Below are 20,766 nucleotides of genomic sequence, written 5' to 3'. Positions count from 1 at the left end.
TGGTCGAGATACGACTATTGAAAATCTGGAATCTGAGTGTGCAAAAAAATCGAAACATTGAGAAAATCTCCTTTAAAGTTGTGCATTTATGTTGGCGATTGTGCAGCATTCACTCACAGAAATACATGTTTTATATATTTACAGTAGGAAATTTACAAAATATCTTCATGGAACATAATCTTTACTTAATATCCTCATGATTTTTGGCATAAAAGAAAAATCGATAATTTTGACCCATACAATGTGTTGTTGGCTATTGCCACAGATAAACCCGTGCGACTCGAGACTGGTGACGTGATCCAGGGTCACATATGTCTATCTATCAGCTGTCTGTCTGTCTTCCATGCAGAGTATGAATATTTGCAATTTTATGAATTATTGAATCTGAATCAGAGATTTGATTCATTGAATGCTTTCATAGTGTGACTTCAGTTTAAGTTGAACTTAACCCGACTTTTGTTTCTGGTTAATTCCCACCAACATTTAAAGCGACAATCCTTACATCCCAGTCTTTCTCACTTCCCATCACCTACTAAATAAAAGCCTTTAACCCCACGTGTAGTGCGAGACAGACATCAGGGCGTTGAGCGCGCTGATCTCAGGTCAGTTCTCAGTGGTGTGAATGATGCTGTTATTTCACTGGCTGTAATTAATGAGGTGTTCCTGTAAAGCGGGAGTGTTTTTCCCCACTGATCCGTCGTAATGAGCTCTCGGATGCCGCGGGGTCTCTGGTCTTGAATGGCACAATGTCTTTGCCCGAGATTCACGGAGAAAAGCCCCTCACACCTGTTAGAGCCCTTCAAAGAGAGCCGTCAGCCATCAGCTCGTAAAGAACACACACGGCCGTCCGTCACACACTCTCAAGAGTCAGAGCAAATCCAGCCCGAGATTTAAAAGCTGCGGTTCCTCGTGGACTGGGTGGAATAGCAGGCGCTGGAGTTCATGGATGGAGCTTTTTTATGCTCATTTACACAAAATTAAACATTCAATTTCAAACAATAATTTTAAGATTTATTTTGAGAGTGAGAAGTGACAGCTTTCATGGCCTGTAATATATTATTATCTCACCGGCTGCTGTGAAATGGAACAGAAACACTTGAGCTGATCTGGTTCCAGTCATTGGCAACGTTTGCCTGTTCTGGATATTTTCTGGTTTTCATTTGTCGTTCTATAAGAAACACATTTATTTATTAAATGATTGTAGTTCCTGATGTGCATTTCAAAATGTGCAGCCAATTTGAAACTCTATATGACTTATGTATTCACCGGTACGATTTAATGTATTTTCCAGGAATGTAAAGTGAAATTTTTCACATTTTCCACATGTAGAGTGAAAATAGGCCCAATAGGCAGTGTTTTAATTATATATATATATATATATATGTATATGATTAAATACTATTAAATAGGATTTATAATATGAATAATTGATTATATTTAATATTTTACATTTATTCAAATGTATTAAAATATTAAATAGAATTTTATTTTGATGTGTATATATATATATATATCAAAAATAAATTGAACCTTTTTGTATGAAAATGATTTTTTTATTTAATTTTGCATCCAGAGCATAAAAACGTATTCAAAATGTTGAGTAAAAACACTTCTACAGTATAAATCACTAATCATTAATCAGTATAAATCAGAGAGCCACTTTTATTGTGTGGTAAAGCGCGGTGAAAATCAGTATTGTGTGAAAATCTCAATTATATTAATGATCATAAAATGAGTCCTTGTGCACTATTATTACTTTATATTATGAAAGTTGTTATGCACTGATTATAGCTCTCAAATCTCCTTTTCTGTCTTTTTCGGAGCTTGAAAGTCAGTAAAAATGCCTGTCCACTTTCTGCGTGAGTAAGCGGGGGTCAGGAGAGAAGTGCTGGTGGGTCTCGTGACTGGAGCTGATTAAAACACCGTCAGGAACAGCGAGTGCCTGTTGTTTGCGTGACCATCTGTCTGTTTGGTCTTTGACACCCGTATTATCCCGTCATACTGGTCCTGCCGTGAACACGAGGCTCTCGACTCCACAGGGGCGTCTGAGAGAACAAACTCTGACCCATCCTGAGATCCACAGTGCTCTCCACGTCCACAGCCGTGTTTGTCTTTCACTTATCTCAGTCAAACTGCAAGGACAAAGACACCTCTCGAGTGTGACAACAGCTTCATCGTGGAAAACTCTGTGACGTACACTAGATTATGTTTTTTTCTTTTCTTTTCTATATTATATTTAGTATTTACCTTTTAAATTAAAAACAATATTTTATTTTATATAGGCTATAGATGTTTTTTTATGTTTTTTATATATATATTTTTTTTTATTTAATTTTAAAATCTAATTTTATATTTTATTTATTTTTTTCTTTTCTTTTTCTTTTATATTTTTTCATCTTATTTTGTATTATTTAGTTTTTGTTTGCTTTGTCATATTGACACATCTTCACACTAGGGCTGAGCGATATGATGGTTTATAGATGTAGATAAATGTAGAATTGTTTGCATGCTATCAGTGGCCAGGACTGCTTTACATTATTAACTAAATGAACAAGGCATGAACTTTGAATAATGTGAAATGACACAATGACACAGTGGGACACGTCACAAACAAGTCAAGACGAAGTTTGGAAGTGTTTGTTTGGCACAATGTGAAGTAAAGTTCAGTTTAGTTGGTTTATAGTTGAGAGAGAGAGAGTGTAAGTATGTGTGTGTGCGCTCGTTTGTGTGTGTGCGCGTGCATTTGTGTGTGTGTGTGTGTGTATTTTGCGTATGATTCATCCAATAAAAATTAGTCTATTATGTTAGTTTGACCGATTTCAGTCTTTAGTTTTGAACTCAATTTGAAGCAGTTTTAGCATTGATGTCCAGCCTGGTCAAAAAATACAGTAAAAACAGTAATATTGTGAAAATTTCGGTAACACTTTATTTTACAGTGTCCTTGTTACATATGTTACATGTACTTACTATAGTAATAATAGTAAATTATGCATAATTACATGCAATTAACCCTCAACCAAATCCTAACCCTATAGTAAGTACATGTAGTTAATTATTATTACGCAGTTCTTAAATATATAATTACACTGTGACAATGACACCTTAAAACAAAGTGTAACCAAATTTTCAAATAACGGTTTTCTGTTTGATTATGTAATTTATTCCTGTGATCAAAGCTGAATTTTTTAGCATCATTACTCCAGTCTTCAAATGTCACATGATCCTTCAGAAATCACTGTAATATGCCTAACAGAATATAAAATGACTCATGATATGATGTAAGATTTTGGCCATACCGTCATTTTTAACGGACTGCCAACATTCGGAACATTTGGAGCCAGGATTCTCTAGCAGGGCCGATTGAAAAGACTGATGCTGTTATTTCAGCGCAGGATAAATGTAAAGGTGAATGTAGGGTCACAGAAATAGCTTATGGGATTTATGGAGCGCTTTTTGTCATCCTGACTGATTTTGGCCGTGGACGGTTGCGATACGCCCTGATATGTGGACCTGTAAAATGTGTAGCCTTGAAAAATATGAGGGAATGATGATGTCAGCTGAAAATAAACGTCAAGATGTTTTTAAGTCAATGCATAAGACCAGGAACGTGAATGAAGTCATTTTTGCTGAACGCTTCTTTGCGTCAGTGACTGATGGTGCCAGCGGCTGGATAGGGGGCATCACTGTTGGCGAGGCAAAGCGGAAACAGATGCTATCCAGGATCACAAGTGTGTTCCTCCTTTAATCGGCTTACCTTGCCTTAAAAAAAGAGAGAAAAGAGACGGTTGAGTGACTAAACAAATCTGCTTCTGCTCACTCAGGCCATTTCAATAAGGTGCCGTGATGCAGCACACAGATTCCTGTTCATAATTCATAAATCAATTGTACACGGATTTATTTATTAGTGTTGCTCATACCTAATGATTTAAACTAACATCTAAGTATTAAAGGTCAGTGATTGGATCATCCCGCAGTGCATTTTTATAAAGAGATCAAACAACCAATTAGAATGTGTGTTAGTAAGCGTGACCTGATGCTATTATTTTAAAGCCTTCATAATTAACTTTACGAACAGGGAGATTTTAATTAAAACACTTCATACACTCGCAAACTTCCTTGAGCACTTCCCCTCTGGGTTGCCGTATTTAAGTGCGTTGGACTTCGCGACTCATATGTTCACTTCAGACAGATCCACGGACCACAATGCAACATGACTGTGACGTCACAGCAGATCACGCTTCATTACCCCACCCCGCACAACTCTAGTGTATGAGACTAGAGTTATTTTGATATTTAACCACATAATACTTGTAGCTATCATAAGCTGACTGTTATAGTTTATTGTATTGTTAATATTTTTGTTTATATTTTCTCCGACAGCCCAAGCATACATACAGGCCTATGCAATGGTGCATAAAACAAATTCATAAGGAAATGTTTTTTTTAATAATAAATGCGGATTCCAGTGATCGAGTTTTGATGTATTCTTATTATTTGATATTTTATATATTTTTTATATATTTTTAAATGTGTTGTTATATATATGTGTGTGTGTGTGTGTGTGTGTGTGTGTGTGTGTGTGTGTGTGTGTGTGTGTGTGTGTGTGTGTGTGTGTGTGTGTGTGTGTGTTTTATTTTTATTTTATTTTTTCATTTCTTATATTTTCTTATTTTACTTTTTCAGATTTTTTTATTTATTTATTTTTTTTTTAGATTTTCACATTTGCACATGTTTTTATATATATATATTAATATTCTTTCTTATTATTTGATATTTTATTTTTTATATATTTTTTATATATTTTTTTAATGTGTTGTTTTATTTAATTTAATTTTATGTATATGTGTGTGTGTGTATGTATGTGTTTTTTATTTTTATTTTTTCATTTTTAATATTTTCTTATTTTACTTTTTCTTATTTTTTTTTTGATTTTCACATTTTATTATTTCATTTTATTTGCATGTTTTTAAATATATTAATATTATTTCTTATTATTTGATATTTTATTTTTTATATATTTTTTAAATGTTTTTTATTTCATTTTATATATATGTGTGTGTGTGTGTGTATTTATTTGTTTTTAATTTTTATTTAATTTTTTCATTTTTAATATTATTTTTTTTTTTTTTTGATTTTCACATTTTATTATTTCATTTTATTTGCACATGTTTTTTATCTATATTAATATTCTTTCTTATTATTTGATTTTTTTTATATATATTTTTAAATGTGTTCATTTTTAATATTTTCTTATTTTTTTCTTATTCTTATTAGATATTTGTTTGCTTTTCCACATTAATGCATCTTTATGTATATTTGGTCTCTCTGTGACAGAATTCTTCAGGATGGAGGCCAGTGTGCCCAGCGCCGCAGAGAAGAAGGACTGTAAGACGTCCGCTCTGGATGGAAACGGCTTCAGCGAACTTCCCAAAAAACCTTCCCCATCATCCCTGGCCAGAGGTACGATCGCGTCCGATCCTTCCCAAAACTTCTCTAACTCCATTTCACTTCCTACGACTTTCCAAGGCATTTAAACGGGACCGTTTTCTCATTCATTCATTTGTTTTTGCATATCACATGACCGATTGCACCGCATCATGTTTGAATACATGTGAGACAAATGAGATTTAAGAGCAAGCAAGCAAGCAACTTTATATATATAGCACATTTTCAAACAACAGACGTTGCCCCAAAGTGCTTTTACGAAATTGATGACGTTAAAACCATACAACAACACAAACAGAACTTATTCAAAAGCCAAAGAAGTTTTTAAAGGGGTCATATAATGCCATTTTTGTACAAGCTAATATGATTCTTTAGGGTCTAAATTAAAAGTTTGTAATATACTTTAATTAAAAATTCTCATTAGTATTGTAAGAAAACACTAATTTTACCTGGTCAAAAACAGCTCTGTTTTCAGCACGCCATTTCAGTGCATGTGTCTTTAAATGATAATGAGCTTTGCTCACCCCGCCCCTCTGTTCTGTGGGTACACCGTATTAGACATTCTCTGACCGTATCTAACACAATAACCACGTGTTATTCGTTATAAACGTGGGATTATGAATTATATTGAGAACGTCGTACATAGAAAACATGCCGTAATGTACCCTGAGTGTAAACCTTAGACGCATTCATCGTGAAGCCTGCAGCAAGGTTTGCAAATTTCGCAAAGATTAATATAAATACTAATATAAAGGTTAATAAAACATTACACTCACATCTTCTGGAGGTTCAGCAGGAACACGTTGGTACCGATCCGTTTTTTCTCGTTTGTGAAGCTGTCTGGTGTGAAATGATTCGTGCAAACATGAAAGCACAGACGATCGTGGGGAATCCCCGTGAGGGAATCCCCGCGTCAATCCTTTGGGCATATCGCTTCAAAAACAAAACTCAGCCACTGCATCTATAACGGCTCAGATTTAGGAACATCCAAATGACTGCTGTGTTCCTTATTACATCTAAGAACAGAACACCACAATCGCTTAGACGCCATTCTACTCCAGCATCAACAATGGCGGACTACTATGACGACGGCTGTCACAGCTTGCTCAGGGCGGGTCTTGTGTTGAAACACGGCTGTCAATCACAATAGCAGGAGGGGCGTACGATCTTATGACGTCACAATATCGAACGGCTTGATTTCAGAGATGGTCAAACATATAAGGAGATTAAAACAAAACCACTGGATGGATTTTTATCATGATAGGATGGTTGTGTACAGGCACTGCCAACAGACATTTTCAGTGCAATCAACTTGTAAATTATACCATTATATGACCCCTTTAAATAAGACCTAAAAGTGGCAATAGATGGAGCTGACTAATGTGCAAGAGAGTTGCACATTATTTTTTTGCTTTTGCATGAGGTTTAATGTGAGACATGATATTTCGCAGCAGAAGCGAGTCTTTCTCAGGTTATTTATCACACCAGTCGAGAGCTTAAAGACTCCAGTAGAGCTCAGGAAAAGAATATGCCCATGAAATATACATTTTAAAGATAAAAATGTGGAGCTCGCGGTGCCGGTCGTCCCTGATAAGCTGAAGCCAAAAGCCCCCGGAGAGTCAAAGGTGAGCCTCCATCAGGCCTGATATGAATCCTAATATCACGTTCCACCAGCGGCCTTCATTAATACCGAGTGACCGGCGCGTGCACGAGTCTTACACGAGTCGTTGCCACGTAATCACGGCGGATTGGGCGAACGAGCATCTATTCTACAGGGCTTTTTAGTGCTCTGTTTGCTCTGAGATTAATCAAAAGTTACACACACGCACGGATGGACAGATAGAAAGAGAGCGAGCATGTTTAAAACATGTCTTTAGGAGACCGATAAAAGCGGTGAATAATGAGGCCGAAAGACCTTGTTCTTACCTCCAGAGTATAAGTGTTATGAATTAGTTAAAATGGCAGCCGCGGACGACACGCTCCTTCAGAGAGCCACCTTTGAAATGGTAATACCTCTTGTGAATTTTTGGGGGGGGGGGGGGGGTTCACAGATTGATGAAGGAATTTGGTGGCCTGCCATTGTAAAGAAAAGAAAATCCATGATTTGTTGAAGAAAGGAAGGGAAAAATAGGCCACACAGTGGCAACAAGACAGTTGAATGGCATAATTTATAGAGTGTGATTTTCACTGGTACATGATTAATATGATTCATTTTTAACTGCAGGGAGAAATTATGGCAGAGATTTAAGTGAAAGTAGAATTTGAGATCATCCGTCTTAGCTCTAACTTTGTTTGATTGAAGTAAGAAGTGCCATTGATGGTATCAGATGGAAATATTATTGCTCTTTGGTTGCATTTCCACTGCAGGTTTTGATGCCCAATTATGATTTGTTGACTATATCAGATGTTTTGACGACCAGCTTACATCACTTTTCAAAAGTGACCCATATCGGATATCTGCATTTACACTATACACTTGGCGAAACAACCTAAGATACACATACTGACCCGGAAAAGCTTAGTCTGAAATGTGATTTTGCAATGATAATACAAGCTTTTGCTCTCCACACCATCTTAAAGGTCAGCAAAGCATTGGGTTTAGTCTTCGTCCTAAATTGCGCCATTGAAAAGAGTCATGTGATCGCGGTTGGTGTCCACCTGAGTTGACGTAATACGCCTCCGTCGCTTTTTCCATGACGTCTGACTCGGGAATATCCGATCTATCCGCTTACATGGCAGACGCAAATGCACCCATCCGATTCATATCAGATTTATTTCCACTGTGAACGAGGCTCGAATCCGATCTGAGGATATCAGAATCCAGATGCTGTTTTCCTGGATGGGTCACATCCGATCTGTGCCACATAATTGGGTCACTCGAACCATTTGTCGGGTATATTTGATCAAACTATGATCAAATATACTGATGTTTCTCCTCTGATTTCTTAGGAAAAACACAAATTGTTGAAATATAGTAAGAGTTGTGGACAGTACAGCTCACGATGAGAAATGTGAGCACATATTGAGACTGTTTTCTTGGCATTTCTGAGCACCTTTTGAGACATTGTGGAGATCTCTTTTGAAACTCTAGAGGAGACAAGTTAGATCAGAATATTAATGAATACTATAATACTAAAAAATAACCCTGGCCTCAACTTTGTCTTTACTGTCAATCCATGTCATCGGGTCTTCAAGTACATTTCAAGTCAATTTTGTCTCGTTCGAGAACAAACTGAGATTCTCTTTTCATATTTTCATGATTATATCAGATCTGTTATGGACGTTCGCAAACTTTCACTAGCTTTAGGGTCGACAAAGTCTGTCCAGAGAGGAAAGAGTATGGTAGTAGAAGAGAGCGAGCGTGTTTAAAACGTGTCTGTAGACGAGTGATAAAAGTTGTCTGTAATGAGGCCGAAAGAGCTTGTTCTTACCTCCAGAGTATAAGTGTGATGAATTAGTTAAAACGGCAGTGGCAGCGATGGACTTCTGAGATGTTGGTAGAGCGCCACCTTTGAAATGGTGATTTTGGTTGCTGATTAATGAAAGACTTTGGTGGCCTGCCATTATTGAAAATGGTCATTAATTGTGAATCAAAGAATGGCATGAAATTGGGACATTTGTGATTGCGATGTGAACAATGTTTATTTCTGGTGTTCTGAATGAATATTGAGCAGGGTAGTAACAGGTAGTTTTGATTTGAGCTGAAAACACTTTTTTAGCAGACGATCACGGCAAACCACAGATCACAGTGTGTGAGCGCTTCAAAATCTACATTTAAAGAAGCCCTATGCTTTCTTTAGTGTGTAATGTCGCTGTTTGAGCATTAAAAGCTCTGCAAAGTCCCTGAAACGCCTCCTTTGTAGTCTTGAGTTTTCTTCTTGGAACGTCACAATATTCCTCATTTAAATAATTCATACGCAGAATAAATATTTTCGCTTATTTGAAACTGTAGAGGAGACACATGTGAGAAACATGAGACCTCTCTATCTGCTAAAATTTAATCCTACAAATGCCAAATTTAGATTTAAACACAATTAAAATTATTTTTTAGACATTTGTGCAACTTACTCAATGTTGGTATTATTAACTAAAATTTATTAAAAAATAGTTTTTAGTAATTGAAATAGAGATTAAATAAAATATAAATATTAGAGGAAAAATTTAAACCAGAAAAATAATATAAATGTTGCTTTGGCAACTACCAACTAAAAAATAAAGCTATGTAGAAATAAATAAATTAATAAACTACTTAAAATGATGAAAGCATATAACAACCTTACTAAAATTTTAAATAAAAATGTCACCACAACCACCACAAATACCAGATCAGAACATCTGAGAGCTTCAAAAATATTTTCTGAATGTCCTTTGGAAATTTTCATATCTTTTTTATTACATTTTTTACTTTCTAGGCTTGGGCATCAAGAAAAACGCCAATGCGCCCCCAGTGGCCAGACTTAACACTACATGCTAATTGTTCGCCAATAACTACACAAATCCAATAACTACACAAAAAATTAGATTTGGCAATGCTTTTGTGTTCCCACAGAAACTTTGCATTCAAAGAACACAAAAATTTTGTGAGCGAACAAAAACGTTTTTTTGCGAGTGAGCGCAAAGTTTTTTGGGGTAACGCAAACATTTAGCGATGTTTTTTCGTCATTCTAAACATTTATGACTTACTTTTCTTCTGCGAAACACACACACACACACAAATATTTGTCTCAATGTTTTATTTTTGTCCATGCAATGTTGTTTGGACCCCAGTGTTGTTCAAAATATATTTTGTGTTATAGAGAGAAAATGATGAATGAGTAAATGGAGTCAACTATTCCTTTAACAAGCTTAACCGGTAATGACTTCCTCAGCCAGATTCAGCCGGTGTTTTGATTGGTAGATCAGCACCAAACCAGCAAGTCTGAATGTATAGACTGTTACCAGCTGTTTGCTGGTCTAGAATTACGGTCCGAACTCCAAATAAACGCGCGCCAGTTTAATAGCCGTACAGTCGCGGGCGTTCAGGAAAGAGCCTCAGCTGTTCGCTAGCGCTCAGCGACAGAGCAATTACTTATCGCTTTAATCCGGTTTATTATCCCGGCCCGCAGACTCTGATAAGTGAATATGCAGCAAGACGAGGTCCTTGAACCCGGGATCACATTCCCTCGAGCCCGGCGTCGAACGCTTTTAATATACGGTCCCGTTTGGCGGCTTTACGGTTGTGGAGTTTACAACAGGCCGCGGTGCCGTTGTCACCTAAGTCATGCCCACCGCGAAGACGCCGCTATTAAACCCCTCTCTGTTTTATACCCCTGTCCGCCGTTATTTATCCACAACAGTTTCCTCTCTATCAGAGAACATGGCTAATGCAGACTTTTAATATGTTATTTACACATAAAAAAACAAGCTATTTGTGTGAGGAGGGGAAAATAAATGGGCCGCCGCTCCCCTCGGCTCCGTTATATCTGAGTTTAACAATCTGGATTGCTAATAGAACCATTTATCACGAGCGCCGGTCATTTGTTTTATGTTAGGGGCCCGGGGCCCGCTCTCACAGACCTCTATGGAAATGTGACCGTGTATTATGAACCCCGAGCGCGAATCACCTGATTTAAAAGGGAAAACAATGCATGTATTCAATTATAATGCGACCAGGTGTCTGTGCGCCTCTGCGGTGTGTTTTACCGGACGGGTGTTGTGCGGGGGTTTACAAACACATTCAGGATTTGAGGGAAAGCTTCACAATAAGCATTAGTTAATGCATTAGATGAACTAACAATAAGCAATGTATATTTCACAGCAGTGTATTCATTGTTACGGTTTGTTCACAGTGCATACACTAATTACACTTTATTTTAAGGTGTCATTGTTACAGTGTAGTAGGCTAACTATATATTTAAGTACTGTGTAAAGTTAAGCAACTACATGTACTTACTATAGGGTTAGAGTAGGATTAGGATGTGGTTGAGGGTTAGTTGCATGTAATTATGCATAATTTACTGTTATTACTATGGTAAGCACATGTAACATATGTAACAAGGACACTGTAAAATAAAGTGTCACCCTAATTTTGAATGCTTTTGAAATATTGGTCATTATTGCTATGCTATATACTGTCATTGCAATATATATATATATATATATATATATATATATATATATTGCACTTATTCTCACAGCATTTAAACTTGTGCATGACGACCTTGGCAAACTGTGGAGTCTGAATGCGCTTTGCATACCGCAGCATGTTGCCTTTTGTTAATGCATTCAAATGAAGCATGCATGCATGCATTTTGAAAAATGGCAATAAGGAGCAGCTTTTCCAGTGTTTTGTATTCATCTGAATTGCAGATTTCTCTGGTATTATTCATTCATTTAATAGTGCAATTATTCTTTTTGCAGGAATGAGATTGCAAAGTTTGGTGCAAAATATTACGCAATATATAGAATAAAAAAAAATCAATGTTTGTGTGTGTATCTCTGGCTAGCGGAGCAGCTGAGGTTTCTCTGAGGCCTGTGGGTAATGACTTGATTAACTGGAATCGGTGACTCACGACATACATCATGGTGAAAGTGAGTTTGTCGTGTTGTGAGGTGATTGATGGCCACGCTAAGCGCCGCTGCCGTGTTTTCTGCTGAGTCGGGTCAGTCCTGAGGGAACCGGGAGGCAGGATGCTTAACATCTTTACAGCTGCCACACACACACACACACACACACGCTCGCAAACAATACGGGGTCAAACGCAAATACAGTATGCTTAAACGCATATTTTTGTGCATGCAAACATTGCTCGATTGATTTATGCTGACTTGAGCGTGATCAAACGTATACACTGTCAAAAATGATTTTTCGAAGATGTAAATAATACAAAGATTCATAGTTTTTCATGTTAATTCAATGTGAAATTCTTTGTCAAATTTACCAGTGAAAATGGTTTCTGCACCAGTTTCCTTTTCCAGTGTAGTTCATCTTCTTAAAATGGCATCTTTTTGATTAATATAACCATTTAAAAACATGCCTTATCTGAAATCACGCTCTTCACGCATCCCACATCGCGTTTTATGTTGAGGCATGGCTGCATTATTCAAACGCAGCTGGTTTTATACGAGAACGAGGGCTGGATGGATGGTCGTGTAAATAGTTTTTTAAGAGCGGCCGGTTACGATAAGGACAGTTTCCTTTATCAACGGGATGAAGTGTTTGCGGCGACAGTGAATAATTGACGGTCTCACCGTAACCCCAGGGGTCAGAGCGCTGGCAGAGAAAAATGTGTCCGGAACGGCTCCTCGTCCACGACTGCGAGAGGACGTCCACTAATCTTCCCGAGGAGGGGATTTTCTTTCTCTCTCTTTCTTTCCTTCCTTCTCTCGTTCATTCTAAATGAGTCTCTCACAGGGCGGCTTTACAGGCCTACGGAGGTCTCTCTCTCTCTCTCTCTCTCTCTCTCTCTCTCTCTCTCTCTCTATACCTCTCTCTATATACCTCTCTCTCTATACCTCTCTCTATATACCTCTCTCTCTATACCTCTCTCTATATACCTCTCTCTCTATACCTCTCTGTCTCTCTCTATACCTCTCTTTATACCTCTCTCTCGCTCTCTCTCTCCCTCCCTCTATACCTCTCTCTCTCTCTCTCTCTCTCTCTCTATACCTCTCTGTCTCTCTCTATACCTCCCTCTCTCTCTCTCTCTCTTTCTCTCTCTCTCTCCCTCTCTCCCTCCCTCGCTCCCTCTCTCTCTCTCTCTCTCTCTCTCTCTCTCTCTCTCTATACCTCTCTCTCTCTCTCTCTCTCTATACCTCCCCCCCCCTCTCTATACCTTTCTTTCTCTCTATCTTTCACTAATATATCTAGATATTAACTGGAGTCACAGGAACAGAATTACAATTACAAATATTTTAGAATTACAATTCAAAGAAACGTGCCTCATGCAATGCATTCTGGGAAATGAAGTGTACTTCCAACCTTGGTAAACGATCTATCTGTCTATCTATCTATCTATCTATCTATCTATCTATCTATCTATCTATCTATCTATCTATCTATCTATCTATCTATCTATCTATCTATCTATCTATCTATCTATCTATCTATCTATCTATCTATCTATCTATCCTTCGATCTGTCTATCTACCCATCTATCTATCCATCTATCTATCGATCATCCATCCATCGTTTATCGTTGTATCTATCCATCCATCGCCTTGACAAACTTTCCTTTTCTACCTAAAAAATACAGTTTTCTATGACTGATCCGGATTTAAATTCAGGAAAATTGTATTTAAAATGCATTAAAATGTAATTCTAAATCACACACATCTGTGTCACTCATGTGATGTTTCAGGTTTTTGTTTGTGTCCTGTACTTGTTCCCAACTTGGATTTGCTGTGCACATTTTCCTTACAAAAAGTACCATGGATATTACCATGTAAACCACAGTATTACCATGTTTTTTTTGGAAGTGTACATTAGTGGCCATTAGAGTTAATCCAGAATACAGGCTGTTTTTTTTCCTGGTCTCATGAACAGCTCCATATGCACGTAATGAGAGCGCCGCCGCTGTAACAAAGATGCCAATTATTTCCATTTTTTGCCCACATGGAAGCAGTTTCGTCCGCGGCAGTAATGGCTCTGCAGGTTACATACATTTTGTAAACATTTAGCTTGATGGCTTTGTGCGATTCGCGTCTCTTTAATCTGAGATTTCATTTGGGGCCCAGAAAGAGAGAAAGATTAGATATACACACTCCAAGCCGCTCGCCCGCACATTTCGGAGTCTATTTATAGAGGGCCGCGCTGATTGCCGGATAAAAATCAACTTCAGATACACAAGGGCTTCTTTTTTCTCCCCTTCTTTTTCTTTAGCGAGAAAGAAAGAGCTTGTTTCAGTCATTAAAAGAGACTCGGGCGAGCCCAGAAATCACAAGAAAGAAAAAGAGGAAAAAGTCCAGCCTTATATCAAACACTGCACTTAAACCGCGAGGGTTTTATACATTATATATCAGAGAGCATGCCACGTTTTTATCCACTGAAATAATTAAAACGCCGGAGAGATTGAAGAGTTTTCACACACTTTCCATCGAACACATGTTGTTTAGGGATGGCGTGATGTTATTATGACCTCACAGGGTTTGGCTGCATTATAATAATGCGATACAGCCAAGAATGAAGAAAGATGCGAGCAAAAACCAGATGTGCTCGATGAAACACTGCAATTAAGTGTATCTGATATTCTTTGTTGCGTTGGAACGGGGGATTCATGCATCAAAGGCTTCGGTCGGAGTGATTGTGAGCTTTCGGGAGACGTCTGGAGACATCAATCTCACCCAGACAAGAGTTGCCCGAAAACAACATGCCCAATTCCTGCCCATTTACAAGAGTTGGAGAGATATATGAACGCTTGGGGGGATTTCGATGTTCGCAGCATGGATCTATTTATCCCTCTCTGGCTTGTTTTCCCCAACTGTAAATGCGCTGCTCTCCTCGGAGACGCCTCCACCTCTGGGATTTGATGGGATTTACGGAGCACAGACTTCCATCCCTGAAGATCTCCAGTCCTTCATCTCCTGTATTCCCAACAGAAGCTGCTCTGTGGGAATTTGGCCGTGACACTGTTTACAGGCCCGTTTCTGTGTGACACGAAATATTGCAACTTCTAACCCAACTCATCAGTGCTGCATATATTTGATTAAAAAAAAGTTATCTATTTTGAATATTAGTTTAAAATGTAATATATTCCTGTGATCAAAGCTGAATTTTCAGCATCATTTCTCCAGTCTTCAGTGTCACATGACTTGTCTTGGCTTAACATGGTAAAATATTGATTAGAACACATTGAGGACCAAACCTGTAGAAATGTAAAAAATAAATACATATATAGCTAAATAAATAAAATGTAATAATATGAAAATAAATAAAGGAATAAATGACTTGTTAAAACAAATAATATATTTTTTTAATTAAAATGTAATCCTGAATTAATTTTTGTATTATCTCTTTCCGTCATTTATTATTTTCTGTATTAACTTTAAAAAAAAAAAGTTTTAACTATTATTTATTCTTTCATTTATTTTAAATTTATTTCTTATATTTATTTATAGTTTTATTTATTTTTATATTTATTTAAGCGTTCATTGATTTTTATATTTATTTATTTCCGCATGTATTTATTTCCAGATTTACTCATTCATGCATTTATTTATTTAAAAATGTTTCCATGCGCAACATGGTTACTTAAATATAATTAACATAAGTTAGTTGCTAAAGTAACATTTCTCATTTTCATTTTTATTTCAACTTGATTTATTATATTATATTATATTGTATTATTATATTATATTATATTATATTATATTATATTATATTATATTATATTATATTATATTATATTATATTATATTATATTATATTATATTATATTATATTATATTAGTTTGATGTTGTTTTGTTGTGAACTGAAGTAGGGCACCATATAAAAAAACATTTTTATTTCTTAATTGTTTCTCCAGACAGCAGTGAGATAAATAGGCTATTTTGCTCTTGAAAACACCCCAGAAATCTCATGTGTGTCTCCTTTAGAGTTTCAGATAAGGGGCCCTATCTTACACCCGGCGCAATGCAGCGCAAAGCGGGACGCAAGTGTGTTTTGCTAGTTTCAGCCCGACGCAGTTATCATTTTCACGTCCTGCGCCACGTTGTTTAAATAGCAAATGCATTTGCGCCAACGGGCTGCTGGTCTGAGAACGAGGTGTGTTCTGGCGCATTGTTGGACTGTTGCTATTTTGAGGCAACAGAAATAGACTGTACACTCTGCTTATTACACACACAGGGACACACAGCAGCACACAAACATGCCAAATATTTAAAATAAAAGGATTACAATGTAAAAGATTATTATTGTGTACATAAAGATATGGTGAATCCGGCTTGTCCCGTAGATGTTCTGCTAGCGCACTTTAACCTCGCGCACGAGCAGATCCGTTTGCGCTCTGGAGACGCGTTCGGTCTTTCCACTATCAAATTCCGTCATGTGAATAGCGAATCCGCCATGGCGCGAGCGCAACTGGCATTTAAAGGGAATGGGAGATGAGACTCTGATTGGTTTAACGCATGTAAATCCCAAAACACACCCATTACTCATTAAGAGAATAGGGACAACCCTTTTAGACCATGCGCCGGGAGCGCCGACCATTTGTCCTGCCGTTAAACTAGCAAAAGTGGATTCGGATGCCCTCAGTGAACTTGCGCCGTGCGCTTTAGACCATGTGCTTAGATCGTTAAAATAGGGCCCAAGATCTCAAAGCCATGCAAAATCCAGAGTCTGCAATTAAAATTCTGAATATGATCTCAACATTTCTCACCAAATGATCTGAACTGCTCTCCACATTCATTGTATAGCTCTCTACCTGTAGTGCATGAAGACTATTGTGTCGTATTTCTCCTCAGGTAATATTTTAGGAGAAAGTTTGGTGCTTTACTGAGATCTCCTTTAAATCTGGTGAGCTGTGAAGAGCAGTATCTGGACGCAGCTGTATGATATCTGCTATGTCTTCATGAAGCCCCTGCAGGTGTTTGGCGTGTTGCTCTGATTTACCTGCCCGCTAGTCGTGTTATTAGCCTGTCATCTTCGGCTCGCTCTCGTCTGATTGATGTCTCACGGCTCACTCTCCTGGTGTTAGTTCAGGTTAGCGTTGCGAAGGCTCTTCTGTGTGGCCTCGGGTGACTTCAGAAACGCTGCCAGGATCAGCTCTATTATCTGTCCTTTAGGAAACGCAAACGGAGCTGAACCATCCAAGCGGATAAAGCTGCGAGAGGAGCATTCCTCCGGCGTGACGCGGGCCTGGATGGGTTTTGTGGTTTCTGCATGTCGGGACGGTGTCTTTCTGAGATGCTGACGCCTGTATTAATGAGTGAAGATAATTAATGCAATGACAACTTCAGCTATTACATAAAGAAACGTCTGCTAAACATGGCTCCACAAGCAGCAGACACGGATGGATGTGTTTTGTTCATGTGTTTGTTCAAGTAACTGTTGGTTTAACTTAAAAAAGTAAGTTACCTGGTTGCCTTAAAATTTTGAGTTCATTGAAATTAAAAATTTCGTTATCTGAACTACATTAATTATCTAAGTTGATTTGACAATTTTTTTTTTTTTTTTTTTTTTTTTACAGTGTGGCACAAATCGAATTAGGTGAATATAATAATTATGAATCAGAAATGATGCATTGAAATCATGATTGCAAGAACATTTTTGTCTTTAGAAAAAAAAGAATGTGCACTGATGAATGCATTCATTAAAAAAATATATTTTTTAAATTTCATGTAAAGTATTTATATATAAAAATATTATGCTGTCAATCAATTAAAAAAATAAATAATTATTCACACATTTTTCTGTAATTAATCGTGATTAATTGCAACATGAACATTTTTTATATATTTTTATATTGTAAATTCAAATGTAACCTAATTTTATATATAGGCTATATACATTTATATACGTGCTGTCAATCAATTAAAAAATAACTAATTAATCACAGATTTTTCTCTAATTATTTGTGATCAATTGCACCTAACATTAAATATTTGTATATATTTTTATAGTGTAATTTTAACTTTAATCTATTACTTTAATTCATATATTTATATAACTTTACATAAAACATTTAATAAATATTCATCAGCATGATCTTTTTTTCCCAATGAAACTCCATACAATGAAATTCAGCGGGGTCCAAATTAGTTTAAAATCTTAAAATATCCTCTTTTGTTCTCTGCAGAAGAAATAAAGTCATGTTGGTTTGGAAAATACATTTAGATTTCATGTTTACTTTAGTTTCAACTTTAATTGCTCAATTTGATTGCAAAATAAAGCACAACAATCCGAATGTTGAAATGGCTTTAGGAATTGCCTGTGAAACACTGCGACATTAAGCCTGAGCCGAGGAGAAGTGCAGTGTGGCATCGACCGCACGTTACCCACAACTCAGCCAGATGTGGATGAAAAATAAACCAGACGCTCTGGGTGAACCTACAAAGTCCTCGCTATTTGTTTTGAGCGCTCCAGTTATCCTGGTTACGTTGACGACTCTGACAGGCCCGTTTAATTTCTGTCCGACCGACGTTAGATTTGTGTATAACTTTAGTTTTAGTGTTGAAGCTGCACCCATGAAATGATTCCTTCTTGATCCTTGTGTTTATCCTCAGAAATCAAAGCTGAATGAGTCTATGCTGGGAACATAACGGGATACAGAAAAGATCAGTGCTGGAAAACCTTTCATGCTTTTCTGAGAAACACTTTTATTCTGACCAAAAAACACTCACTTAGAATGAAGAGATGGTTTGATTGTCATAAAAAGTGATGAATCTCAGTTTTATGTGTTGTCTATCTGAAATAGATGAATATTTAGTAATTTACTACAGAAATGCAATATTATGATGCCATGAGTTCCTAATGACTTAAACCTAAATCAGATCGATTTCTACTAGTGATGCACTGAAACTGAAATCAAAGTTTTCATTTATCTGACAACCGAAAAATGTTCATTTAATGATCAATTAATCAAATTTATTTAATAATGAACATTCAAAGTAAAACTATAAGAATTTAAATGACTCATAAGGCAGTTTTATATCAAATTTGAATGATATAAATGTGTTTCTACACAGTTGGCACCTCTGGCATGTTTACCGGTTGTAGTTTATCCATGTTTTGTGCTCAAAACGTGCCAAAAGAGCCGAGCTAATTAAACCTTCTCATTTCGGTTAATGATTTCGGCCCTTCAAAACTGAAAATGCAATGAATATTTTACTGCCGAAATTTCTCTGCATCACTAATTTCTGCATTTTCTGAAGGAAATATATAAGTGTTGCTTCCCTGTGCAAAACTCGCTATCATGTTCTGGTGGTTTTAGTCAGAAGAACCCATAGAGTCCCTCCTGAATGTCAGTCTCTGGGATTTTATAGACCAACTCAACGCCCTTCACGTTTCCGAGAGGAAAATGCTATCATTTATCTCCATACATTCACGGAGAGGTGGATAAAATGAGGTGGATATTTGATATTTTTGTTAAATTAGGTCCCACCTTCGACCAGAGCAGCAAGGGCGTTCAGTATTCCCAAACTCTGAGGAGAACAGATGAATCATTAGGATTTTTCCTAAAGGATTTTCCATCAGGTTGCCCTCTCTGTAACTATGATATGACTAACCACACTGCCAAAACATGATTTTCTTTCTCGGTATTTTTGTCTTGTTTTCCAGTACAAATGTCTAAACATTCTTAAATCAAGATACATTTACTTGAGAGCCAAAATGACATGTTTTCCCCTTTTCTCATCTCACATGCAAGTAAATGTTGATTTAAGAATGTAAATATTTGTGCAAAATATTTTTTTTGCACTGACATGCACCAATCAGAAAACACAAAAATTTAGTTTTGTATAATTTTTTATTATTTCCTATGAGGTTCATTATCTTCAATCGTCTTTTTCATCTTAATATGGTAGCGTTGGTCATGTGATCTCTGACTAACGCCTGCCCCATTAATGAGAGATTTGAGATGCTGTGGTAAATTACGAGCTCTTTTAATACAGCGACCCGCGCACTCATCTTTACTGACCCGAACCAACCCTAGAGAAACTATTAAACTCAGACAGCTGCTTCTTTCTAGTTCATGATTCAACATGAAACTTATTGTGGCTTTTTCCCCTTGTAAACACTGAAGCACTAATGAGTGCCTGTTAACCAACACTTTGGTTAGTGTTACTGTAGAGTTCAGAGACTTTGTGAGGGTTTGTGGAACCAGGTCCGATTACAGAACATTCTTAATGTTTAATAAAAAATACTATAACAACCTTATTTTCTAACTTACAGAACATGCACTCATAGAAGAAAGAGTTCTATATAGATCTCTAGGGTTCTTGACTCAATTTTAAAGAACACTGTATGCCAGGGATCAGCAACTCCGGTCCTGGAGGGCCACTGTCCTGCAGAGTTTAGCTTCAGCCCTGATAAAAACTCACCTGCCTGTATCTATCTAGTAATCCTGGAAACACTGATTGCCTTGTTCAGGTGTGTTTAATTAGGGTTGGAGCTAAACTCTGCAGGACAGTGGCCCTCCAGGACCGGAGTTGCTGATCCCTGCTGTATGCCTATACTTTCATGCTTGACAAGTTATTTATTTTTTTCTTGTGATAAAGTATGTTTACCTTGAATTAAAACTTAATTAACCCTCTGGTGCTGTTGGGTAATTTTTGTTCGAAAAAATTAACGTTTTCGTTTTTTATAATTTTTACTTCATTGGAATGGTACGAAACTTGGTAAAGGT

General features: G+C 36.9%; 1 protein-coding gene across 1 annotated transcript in view; it reads left to right on the top strand.

The window, feature by feature from the left end:
* Positions 1–20,766, top strand: part of gli2b (GLI family zinc finger 2b) — a 94,184-nt gene that overhangs the window by 11,090 nt on the left and 62,328 nt on the right. Inside the window, exon 2 of the mRNA XM_081357572.1 lies at positions 5,335–5,460. Coding sequence (XP_081213698.1) covers positions 5,346–5,460 — 115 coding nt within the window. The 5' untranslated portion in view covers positions 5,335–5,345. The remainder of the gene's footprint in view (positions 1–5,334; positions 5,461–20,766) is intronic.

Source organism: Scardinius erythrophthalmus (assembly GCF_964197995.2).
Source record: "Scardinius erythrophthalmus genome assembly, chromosome: 25".
Taxonomy (NCBI): Eukaryota; Metazoa; Chordata; class Actinopteri; order Cypriniformes; family Leuciscidae; genus Scardinius; species Scardinius erythrophthalmus.
The sequence above is the reverse complement of the archived record's forward strand: the minus strand, read 5'-3'. Positions and strand labels throughout refer to the sequence as shown.